The sequence below is a fragment of the Ciconia boyciana genome, chromosome 23, assembly GCF_034638445.1.
Source record: "Ciconia boyciana chromosome 23, ASM3463844v1, whole genome shotgun sequence".
Lineage (NCBI taxonomy): Eukaryota > Metazoa > Chordata > Aves > Ciconiiformes > Ciconiidae > Ciconia > Ciconia boyciana.
This window is the reverse complement of record NC_132956.1, coordinates 554,904-567,023: the sequence shown is the minus strand read 5'-3', so window position 1 is coordinate 567,023 and position 12,120 is coordinate 554,904. Positions and strand designations below refer to the sequence as shown.

Below are 12,120 nucleotides of genomic sequence, written 5' to 3'. Positions count from 1 at the left end.
TAAAATATATTCCAAGCTAACTTTACCAAACTTAGTTTTTAGGGAAGTAGTTGGTTATGTAGTGCATATATGATAAACTATATTTAATTTTTTAATTATTCACACAACTGTAGCTACCTAATTTAGCACCTTTCATTTGGACACAGGAAAGAATGTACCTCAGTAGCCCAAACGATAAGCACATCAATAGAGAAAACATGTTACAGTTTCTAATTACTTGGAAATATATGAAACTTAGTAACTGTCTAAATATCTATAGCACTCCAAACAAAACACCACAAGTTAGTGCTTACTCTGAGAAATGGAGATTCTTCTAACATATCTAGAAATTCTGGGAAGTAGTCCCCAACTTCTTCATCCACTGCTCCAACAAGACTGATCTGCCGCATTGGTCCTGCTCTGTAGGTTCCACAGCAGTACGTTCGATTGACCTGGGTGGCCAGAAAGGAAAAGACAATACCACCACAGCTTTAGTTCTGTTACAAGAGATTAAAATTGATTGATGTAATACACTAGGCCACAGCTGAGATGAATCTTGGACTTATCTACACCTATTTCATTAGAGATACCTTTGAGAACATGCACAAAGACTGTTTAGAACAGATGCCCATAGGGTATCCCAAAAGGAAAGAACTCCCTTCTCTATTACTGATAGGGAATACTTCTAAAGTTTAAATAACAGCGAGTTAGTATTTGACTAATTCAGGACCAATTCAACACTTCCAGGCTGACTTGAGAAATCCACCACGCAAAGTTTCATTGTGACTCAGTCTTTCAGCGGCAAACTTAAATTCTCTACGAATTTGTGCAGTTGACTGTTGCTTCTACATGTCAAACTGTATGCTATTGAAATATGTCCATTCTTCATTTCAGTCATGCCCTATAGGTCTTTTCCCTATGACTGTAGTGAAAAATCTAGGTGTCCTTCACGCAGTGGTTCTGATAATATTGCTATAGTGTATACAGAAAAGTGGACAAAAAATGAGGAAATGAGAGGTCTAGCTAGAAAGCAGTGTTCTAGCTCTGCTAGTGTTGTACCTCAGGTACAACAATTTTAGGATTACCATTTGCAGTATAACCTGCTGTCACCACTGTGGCCAGAAACACTTTAGTGTCACTTACAGCTTTTGCCATCCTCTGTAGCACAGACTGTCCCACTTTCCCAGGTCATCTGGAAACTTCTCTTGCCCATTTCCTGTTCCTGAAGGAGAACCACTGGCAAGACTCCAGTGTTCTCTAGTCTCGTCCCATGGACTGCGGCTATAACATGCCATATGGCCACAGAGTAGGTCGTATGTAGATGCAGCAGCTATTCAATCTTAAAAGACCAGAATTTCTGCCATAATTAGTGTTTTGGATACTCAGTTGTGTCTGAGCCCCAACCTTCCACCACTCTTCAACAGCCTCTCTACATTCATCAAGTGGGTCTAGTGGTGAAAAACTACAGCCAATCTCCACGGCTAAGCAGTGGCACAGGTACAAAGGACAGAGGCTTACTGGTAAATTTGTGATTTTATAGTCACGTTCAGAAAGTGTGATACCTTTTATAAATCCATTTATAGATATATGTATGAAGCAGCTCAGCTTTAAGGTTTTTTGTTTTAAGTTTTGCAGTTTAGCCAACAAACCAGATGTAGTTAAACTACTCTGTGAAGTTGTTAAAGGTAAATTAGGAGAGACTAATAAAGCAAGAGTTACAGTTACTGCTGCAACTTCATCCTCTACCAGCAACCATAGATATTTAGCTTCTTAATTGCAGGAGTTTAGCTCACTCCTATTTCCAGAGTCCTCCTTTCTTTAGCTTTGTATATATGCACTTGGCAGTTCTACATTGATTGCACACACTTACATTTTAATTAAAAGCTAAGTAGGAGCCAAAGAGGACTTCACCTATAGCTGTATTCCTCAGCCCTAAGCCAACTGCTGCACCGCATCACCTCCACCTGCGTGTGCAGAAGCCTACATCCTAAGTCACTCCCAGAACCTCACTGTGCAGCTCAAGCACTCCACCTTCCAGTCCATCAAGACCAGCAGCAGCAGCTGAATGAGCAGACACCAGCCTCCTGGCTTTGACCATACAGATTTTATGAACCAGGCACTACCTTCAGAGGCTGTTAATTCTTTTTGGCTGTCGCCCTAAGAGAAAGTTAAGTCTCCAAATCCTATTAGAACATTACTGGTAAGGGTTCATATCTAACATCGGTGAAGCAGAACGACTTCACCAGCTAGCTAGAATGCAATTCAGAGCAGGAGTACTGGAAAACCATAGCATTAGTCTAGTTCTGTGCACCTACGGGAGAACTACGGACTGAAATATTCTGGTCCTTAAGCACGTTAAGTTTAACTGCCTGGTACTATTGAAGTAAGTGGAGATAGACTACTTCCAGATGAGATTTGTTCTACTGAAACCACCTGTTGAGTATTTACTAGTATTTCAGAGGTGTTTGTCATGAGCTAAAGTGAGTTAATACCACATGCAGCTTTTCCTTGTAATGTTTTCAAAGAGAATGAAAAGAAGCTTTAACATTATTTTTTTTTATGCACTGGAATGCAATGAAAAAACAGAAAAGAATTCAAGAGCTATAAAGAAGACACTAGAAATACTTTACGGAAGTCTTGGATTTCAATGTTTGGCTAGTTTTTAATAGAACTTAAAGAAATATATACAATTGAGAATTAAAACCAGGATGTGTTTACACTGAAAATATGTACCAACTCATGGCAATCCCCAGCAGGCTGCAGTATTCATCTCAAGCACCTCAATCACACGGGAAGTAGTCCACTAGTTTAATACACTGTAGACAATTCCTTCACACACAGTTTCTCTCATCCTTAATTCCTCCAGAGCAGCACAAATACTAATACCACTGGTTAGGTTAGTAGTCTCAAGAATATGGAGTATGCCAAGACCTTGTGTGTAGTAACAAGCATGTTCATGACCATCTAAAAGAACCGGCATCTTACTCATGGGACACTAACGCACCCAACTGTAAAGGAAGACCAAGTAACCTGCTTGCTGCACTTTCTTGCGAACTACTTAGACCATTCATTTGCCAAGTGCTCTAGATGCACTCTTAACAGCTATATTAATTTCACAGCCATCTTCACGCACCCCTCTTTTCAGGGAAGAAAGATGAGACTACAAAATACCTGAAGTCACTTTGTTATATCCACTAGGACCTTTCTCAAAGTTTCTTGGTTTTGTTTAAAGTTCAGTTTTTGTTCAGGAACTTAGCCTAGGTCATTCCAGTTTACATGGCTGTCAGAAGTCAATAACTTATTACCACAGCATCTTCATTGCTATAATTTGTTTACCATGCTTCTTTAAAAACATTAGTGGATCATATGAATACTAACTGCCACTATCTACAGATCAGATCACGCACTATCTTTACTGTTGTAAAAGGACCATTAGGCTAGTAAGACCGCTCAAATGTCCTGTGCCCTTTCAGAATGCCAAACAGCTATCACTACCCTAAGTATCCCCTACTCCATACAGCATCGCACTAAAAGTGAAGTTATAGGCGTATTTAAAATTAGCTCTTCAGTGTTCATGGAGACATTCTATAGCAGCTGAATGATGTGCCTATCAGTGTTTCACACACTTGAGTGAGAACAGAAGTAGACAGCATTGGTGTTCCCTGTAGAAGTTACAGATTTGGTATTTGCATGTTACTGAGATAATTCAGACCCCTGCCTCATGAAGGGTTAAGCAAGCAGTATACCTCTGTAGGGTAAGAAGAGGACATACAGATGAGGCATAAGCTTGAGACAAATGAGGTTAAGTTTCAGAAGTTTCTCTCTAGTTTCAAGAGAAGCACGAATCAGTTGACAGTGACAATATTTTAATATGTCAAGTCAGCTATAAAACCAACCATGCTAACACTTTGCTACAAGGAAGAAAGCAAGAACACAAGACAGCTTACTGTTTACAACAGAAGAAGGAAAGGAGTACAACGTGACACACCATCACAGCAAGGGTTATGTGCTTGACTAAAACCTGTCAGATATTTCAGTTAGGCCATCGGACATTATTTATATGGCTTAAGTGATAAACCAAATTAAGTTTGGAGAAATTGTGTGTCTGTACTGCATTTCATACCATGATAGCTTCTGCTAAAAAAAGGAATTGCCCTTCCAGAACAAGAGACCTTTTTCCAAGAGTAAGAAAAGTTAAGATGGGGCAGACAACCAAACTGTGATACGGTTCGTTAATCAAAGCTGTCAGGAATAGAGTAACCCCTTCTGACAGTATGTTGCAGGAATAGGAAAACTTATCCTATTACCACCTGTTGGCTGCTTCTCCCACCTCCTCCCCAGAAGCAACAGCAGCTTATGCCAAACCTACTTCCCCTAACTCTTCCCTGGGCTGTTCCCAGAACCCCCACTCCTTTGTGACAGTTTAACTGTTCTTTGGACCAGACCGAGAACGGAGCAGGCAGTTGATCAGTTTCTCCTTGGAAAAAAGCGGAAGTGGTTTTTCAAGTCTAGATATATTCCAATGCACTGAGCAGACCTAGAAGCAGTTGTACCGAAACACTGATAGGGAAGCTCATAGGGAAAATAAGAGCTCCTTCTAGCTGCACTGAAAGGACTTTCAAATTGAAGTATGCCCTTATGTGAAGAAAGCTTACAGATTACTGTGCAGTGATTTGAGTCTTGAAAGCTCTTAGTCCAAGTGAATAGCTCCAAACTAAAGCTTAGCTTTAGCACTAAAGCATTAGAACAAATGAGCCAGAGCCAATGCAAGCAAAAAACCCAGAGAACACTGAAGCTTAATTATTTTAACATACAGAAACCAAACAGTTATACTACAAATACACATTGGAGTGCTTTGTTATAAACATCCAGTTTACATTGCCCTCGCTGCCCCAAGAACCAAGGAATTCACCCTGCAAGGGAGTTAATTATCACTAGATTTTTATGAAGTCTTCCAGATTAAAGTCCTTATTTTGAATTGGAGATACTTCCTACTAAAATTCAGGTTGTCTGAAAAGGTACACAAAACAGCTGAATGTTGTACAAGCCAAAGGTCACATTAGCTTTCAGTTAACAGATCACATTTTGATTTCTTGACACCAAGTCTCCAGGACTCAAGACTACCTAATGCTTGAAATCCCCTTGCCACAGTACGGTTCAGTATAGCAAAAAAGTTCATGCGTACAAAAGGTTCAACCTAGAATGGAGGTGACTTTCAACTGAGTATCTTCAATTAAAGATAGTATCAGTATTACAGCATACAATACTGTAACATGCTTAATCTGCAAAGGCATAACTATAAAGTGCTTTTGTCGTGTACAGTTTCTCATACAGGAAGGTCCAAAAGTTAAGCTTAGCCACTCTGTTCATTCCTCAACAGTGCTGCCAAGGAACAGCAGGAGAATAGCCAGACTTATCCTCCCTGTGCTCCCTTAAGCAGGGCATTTTAGCCTTCTCTATTTAAAGACAGGCTAGCTTGCAAAACTTGAGTTTTAGCAGCATGCAGCTACCACAGTTGAATCCACCATCAACTTAAATGCCTCCTTAAACTAGATACTTTACTATCATCTATATTCTCTGAAGAGCCCCATTTCAGCTGTCTTGAGAGTTGTGACAGCTATACTTCTCTATGTTTGCTCAGTGTGTGAACCACACTAACATACTTCAGACAGGGAAGCTTAACCAGGTCATGCTGAAGCTGGGTTTAGAGAGGTGTTTTAGACCAAGCGAACCTCATGTCATGACTCAATCTTAATCAAGTTTAGGCAGTACTTAAAATAGAATTAATTGAAATACCAGCACAGACTATAACCCAGTGAAGCCTCTTATTTATTACCATACATTCCTCACGTATTTATAGCATAAGCTATTCATGTTCACAACAGAGACATTCACCAAGAAAAAGTGTAATTGTCAAATATCCATTTGGCACTGTTTAGCCATTTTAGGGGGTCATCATGTGTACTCAAAGTAACTTAGAATGTAATCATGATGTCAAGGAACATGGATAAATCACTAAGCAGACTTCAAAACCTAACCTGTGGACAAGTTTCACATCTGCAGAGCACAGGTGTGTACTGTGCAAAGTGTTTTGGCTGATGGCAGCAGTTTGTGTGCTCGTCAGACTGATTTTGGAGTACCATGCACTCTGATGCAGCTCTGTCAGCCCAGAGAATTACTTTAACCAAGAAACAGAAGCTGGTTTAAAATAAGTGCTGCAGCAGCTCTTCATTGTCAAACAAATTCATAAGCTAAGTGTCAGAATTACTAATTGAATGGCATATATTATAAATGCTGGAAAGTGTTCAAAGACTCCACAAGTGACCATGCAGTAACTTTCTGTAAAACAGTAACTGTTTTTCCAACACAACTCTTATAAGCATTTGGTAAACTCTGGAGAGATCCAGTTAGCCCATCCACAAGCATTACCATTTCGAAATCTGTTGCTAAAGGTCTGTTCCAATGGTACTGAAGTGCACTCCACTCCAGAGTTCCAGGTTTTTCCTTCCAACAGGTGAACCAGTACAAGTAATTAAGGTCTTGAATAAAGACTTTAAAAGTAATCAGCAGTTTGAATCTGTTCTCAGACAAGACTAAGCAGGAGGAGGTTTCATTCCATCTGAAACAAATTTATCTAAACTCTAATGTTGCTGTATGTTCACAGATACTTGGTAAGCTTGATCACAAGAGCAAAATGCAAGGGTTTTTCATATGGGAATCTTGAAATTAGCTTAGTTATTAACTGTTGCATCCACTTAAGTTACATGGAAATACTGTTTGAGAATGTAAGATAGTTTAAGCCTACTGTAGAAATTAAGGTAGTATATAAAATGAAAGCCTTTTTCAAAGGCAATTAAAAAGATATTCTAACCACTTCTCTGAAGCTGGAAAGTTTAAACACCCAGCATCAGCTACTGATAGAATTAAGATGGTAAAAAAGAACTTTTGTTGTGAATTATATACCGAAACCTGAAAAGTAACGTCATTGCAAAAAACCCCAGACCTATTGAATAGAAAAAGCAGCATTAGTATTTGCAATCTATACAACTCTTAATACAGACGTGCCTATTGTTTTGAACAATGTCAGTGTTCTCCCAAGTTTAGAAGATCAACTGAAAGTCTGCAAGAAGATCAGTGCAGATCTTTCTGCAGGTCACGGTCAGCAGCGTCTGAAATGCGATTCACCAGCGACCCATGGGCACAAAAGAGCTTTAAGCAGAAACAGGAATAAACAGCACAGTAGCAGTAGTCCCAACATCATCTTTTCTCATCTGCTTAGAAAAAGATTTGTGCCTCACCTATTTTAGGCCATCCCTGCTCTGGATTAATGAGATTAATCAAATCTAGGTGCTGTGCAACTTTTATGCCTTTAAACAGTTCTTACCTGAGAGTGAAAATTTGAAATTGTTGTTGTTTCAATGTCCTTCTTGCCCAAAATTTCCATTTTCACTGGAGTGTTAGGAAAGTTAAAAGCAAAGTAATCCAGGAAGTCTGGTAAATAAGCAGCTGCTCCATGTACTATGGCTAAAGCATAGTAAGCTGCATTTTTATCATTTTCACTGAATGACAACGCAAGAAACTCTTCTGCAAATCTCTCCATCTCCACTGGAGACAAAAATGAGAGTTCATCCATGTAAGCATGAAGGACCAGAGCACCACCATTGGACTGATGTTCTTCATGAATGAAGTTACTGAATTTAGTGCCAGTTTTCAAGAAGCTGCTGCGAACAGAATGCTCCTGGTGTGTCACAAATGGTGTTTGTACTCCCTGGGGTATTCGATATTCCTGCATACCCAAATTCAGTCTGCAGAGCTGCTCATCCTTCAGATACCTGAAGGATTCCTTGTTCATTTCTAAGTTATCACACTGTCCTTGAGACAGAGTCTCCTTGTCGATGCGCGTGAGTCCAGCGCACACTGTCTGCACTTCTTTGTTGTACATCTTCAGGCGTTTTCCCCTCATATCTTCCCGGTGTTTCTTTTTCTTTTTTTTCTTTATCTTCTTCACAATAAGACCGTCAGCTCGCTGGGTTTTGCCATTTTCATCTGGAGTTTCTGGCAGCAACAATAAAGAGAAGATTAGAGTTCTGCAGTTGCAGCATATTCACCCAAAAAGAATTAAGACCTCTCATTTGCTAAAGCTATCTATTCCTAGGAAGACTGACCAATAGCAATACCTTGACTTTTGACTCACAAGACTTAATTATACAACAAAAAAAATGCAGTACATCTAGTTATTATGCAAAGAAAGCCCTGAATTAAGGAAAATTTCCAAAACTCAAGCTTAGTATTTTAGAAATATTTCAATTTTTAATAGATTTATTAGAATACCTTTACAAGGAGTCCATATTTCAGAACATCTATAATTAAGTACATTAATAACTTCTGACATTTAAGGCAGTGGCATGCAGGGAAGAGGACAAACAAGTATGCGTAACATTTAAACATTAAGACTTTCATTACAGAACACTTCCCTGATTTTGGATACGCAATACAGAAACAAAACAGAGTGCAACTGAAGAGGTACAAACATTATTGACATTTAGAGGTAAAAATAATTAAAGCAGTTAGCTTTCTGGCCAAAAAAAATATCTTAGACTGCCGATCTTTTGTATTAAAGGATCTGAATCATCAGATCCACATCTTCAGCTACCTTTTGCTAGTGTTACAGTTAATTATTCAGTTAATTCAAAGCTAGAAATGAAGAGGTTTTGTTTGGTGGGTTTTTTTTTTTTAAGGTTAATAAACCTCTAAAAGGCTAAAGGCTGAGAGATAAAATGTAAAGAAGTAGTTCTGTTAGGCAAAATGTAATAGTTTAATTGCTCGTCTTTTAGGAATAAAAACTAATTCAAGTAATATTTAGCAAGTGACGATGATAGTTAGAAATCTTGATGGTCCAGCTGTTAAAAAACTCAATTGCCAAGACAAGATTTTAATCTTCCTGAATCAAAGAACTATTTCACGCCAACAATGCACATAAACCTCCAAGAGCCATATTACCAGGACAGCTTTGGGGATCAGAACAATCTGCTGCTGAAGGTAACATCTGACTAGAAGATGCAATTGCTGAAGTTTTTCAGTTTCCCACAGCACAGGGCTTTGTGCTAATAAAACTTCCTTTCTTTGCCTGCAAAGCTATCAAATTTGTATTCTCTTTATTCTCTTGCAGTGCTTAAAGAAAAAAAAACATGTTACACTGATCTATGAGAAAAGGTGTAGTGACAAATACATGCAGCTTCAAGATATTTAGTCTAACCACAGTATTTAACTATATCAATACTAGTCTGGTCTCAGAGCTCTTTAGTAAAGATGGTTGACCTTCATAACAGCCTGGTATAACGAACAGAATTACTCATGAAGCAAAGAAAGACTTGATTGCTTAATACCAACTTCATACAATTGTCTTAGGACCTGAAATACAAGTTTTCACAGTACTGCTGTTAGCCTTTACAAACAGCGAATGCCCTTATTTTTATATTACAGCTAGGGAAACCAGGAGAAGAAAGGTAGTACCACTTGTTTTAGTAAGTCAACTGAAACAGTTCTTTGAATAAGCTTTTCTGGAAGTCTCGGAAGTTAAGCGTGCATAAGCTTACTCAATCACTAAGCTCTCAAGTATGATACCGCTTTACGAACTGCAATGACCACACTAGTCACACAGAAGATCTTTGTTCTGGTGGGACCAGAGATTCCAAGCTGAAACTAAACAAGAATTTCATGCCACCGCTGAGTTGTTGGGAATACTTCCCTGTAGATGTTTCTAAGTTAATTTTTGGTTGTTAAGGTGTCTTATTTGAAGCATTTCTAATTTTAGATATAGTTTAAAAGCCTCAGACATGCACTAGTTTTAATTCAGAGTATCTTCCTGTTTGAAGATATCCCCTAATAGCAGACATACACCTAGCACTCTTTGCATTTTGGAACTTCCAGTGAACGCTGGTCTGTTTTCAGGATAAAAGCTATCCTGTCCGCTGCTGTATCCACTGAACACAGCAGAGTCCCACTACTACAGTGAGAGAAACCTCTGTATTAAGTGAAGCTAGACAGTGACATTATGGTAATGCCTGACAATCCTGAAGGAAACACAGTTTTAATTATTCCTTTAAATAAACAGAAAGCCTCCAGTACCTCAAACACAAAGAAAGCTATAGCCAGGTCATTAAACTATGGGCTCCCACAGTGAGACAGAATAACAGCAGTGCCAATAACTCAGCTAGTCTAAAACTATTAGATGTCACATAACTGAACACACTAGTATCACTATTAAACAGCAAAACCAGTGGAGATGTTCATTGTCACCTATGGCCAAAGATAAGAATAGTATAGTCAAAGAAACAGGCAGTTTAATTAGATTATACATAGAAATAAAAACCGATAGTGAAAGGCAGGAAAAGAAATCCAGCCCCATCCCAAAACCCACTACACATGCAGTCGAGGACAAGCAGCGAAAAGCTTCAGACTTGCAGTCAGCAAACAGCTTTCCTTTGCAAATCTGGGATTCAGATGGTAATTTTAACAGTGTTTAAGCCTTCATTAAAAGAAGGCCTCATTTGATTACTGGGTTAGAACTGACCTACAGTGACACTCCTAGTCTACAGAGATATACTACTTCTGTAGTTTTAGCAACATTTATCAAGCTACAGTTTGAAATTCACAATGCAATTACTATTGAATAAATAGTCATTATTCAAACACAGTGGTTTAGAAGCATTAAACAGTAGCAAAAAAATCTCTCCTCGTAATAGTTTTGCCCATTCTTAAGACAGTACTATCCAGAGTTTACACTATAGCCCTAACTTTTGTAAGCACGTGCATCTTTGGTTTCTTTGGCACAATACCTTCACGTATACTCCTGGAGCATAATTCACAACACAATACCTTTATTACAGCAGCTTTTGCAATTGCTCTTTATCTATGTTGCTCTCACCAGGAGGCTTTTTACTATCAGAAGTTTGTGAACAGAACCAAAACACTCATTCTGTACAGTTAAGAAAAAAAAACAAAAAAACATACCACCTCTCCCCCCAAAATCCAGGGGCATTTTGGCCTTCCTATTAGAGAAATCTCCGAGCATTTATTTAAAAAAAAACAAAACCAAACCCGAACCAAAACAGCAGCTTCTCGGCTCTAGTATACATTAATGCAGGGGCAGCAGGAAGAAAGCTTTACTATCAAAGCACTTGTATTTTCAGCCCGCGAGGAGGGCAATTCCGAACGCGGCACCCCCAGCGCTGCGCTCCGCGCACGGCGAGCCCGCGGCGCGGATCCTCCGCGCTCAGCCCGGGCGGGAGAAGCGCCGCGCCCCGCCACGACAGGGAGCAGCGACGGGGACGGCTGAGCGCACGCTCCGCTGGCGCCAGCCCGCATGCCTCCACACCAGCACACAGACGCGCGCAGGGCTCCGAGGGCAGCCAGCGTTTTTCGCCGCTCCCGCCCTCGCCCGGGCGGGCGAGGCCGAGCCCGAGCGAGGGGCTCCGCACCGCTCCGCCGCCGAGCCCGGCCGGCCGAGGAGGGCGACGTGCGAGGCCGCCGCCGAGGGACGTGGCGGGCGGGCTCCGCCGGGCTGCCGGCGGCGATCCGCACCGGGCGAGCGACCACCGGGCGCCCGCCGGGCCGGGTGCGCGGGCGGCCGCCGGTCAGCCCCGCTGCCTGCCCCCCCCACACCCCCCGCTTCCTCACCTCGCTTGCTGGGCCGCCCGGCTGCCCCGTCCGCGGGGCTGCCCCGCCTCGCCTTCTGCGGCTGCCCGGCGGCCAGGCGGCCGGGCTCGGGGCCGGCGGCGGGGCGATGCCGGTGGTGGTGGTGGCGGCGCTCCTCGAGCGCGGCGGGCGGCGGCAGGCTGAGCGGGGAGAAGGTGAAGAGCCCGGCGGCGGCGGGCAGGCCGGGCAGGGCGGCCGGGGGCAGCGGCTCCGCCGGGCCGGGCCCCGCCAGCAGCTGCTGGCTCAGCCGGGCCCGCTTGCCGCCCGCCGCCTCGCCGGGGGGGGCCCGCCGCCGCCGCCCGCCGCCGCGAGGCCGGCCGGGCCGGTCCCCCGAGGGGAGCGGGGGCGGCTCCTCCGGGGCCCGGGACACTGCGCGCACCGCAGCGACCTGCGCAGCCATTTCACGGGCTCCCTCACACACATTTAAATGGCCCGAGCGCCAGG

General features: G+C 42.1%; 1 protein-coding gene across 7 annotated transcripts in view; it reads right to left on the bottom strand.

Annotated features, from left to right (window-relative positions):
• Nucleotides 1-12,108, bottom strand: part of PHTF1 (putative homeodomain transcription factor 1) — a 32,604-nt gene extending 20,496 nt beyond the window's left edge. For all 7 annotated transcript variants that reach the window (XM_072844788.1, XM_072844786.1, XM_072844787.1 and 4 more), the window contains exons 1-3: nt 11,659-12,108; nt 7,364-8,034; nt 294-431 (exon numbers count right to left, since the gene is read on the bottom strand). In XM_072844788.1, the coding sequence (XP_072700889.1) occupies nt 294-431; nt 7,364-8,034; nt 11,659-12,076 (1,227 nt within the window). In that variant the 5' untranslated portion in view covers nt 12,077-12,108. The remainder of the gene's footprint in view (nt 1-293; nt 432-7,363; nt 8,035-11,658) is intronic.
• Between the last annotated feature and the right edge of the window lie 12 nt (nt 12,109-12,120).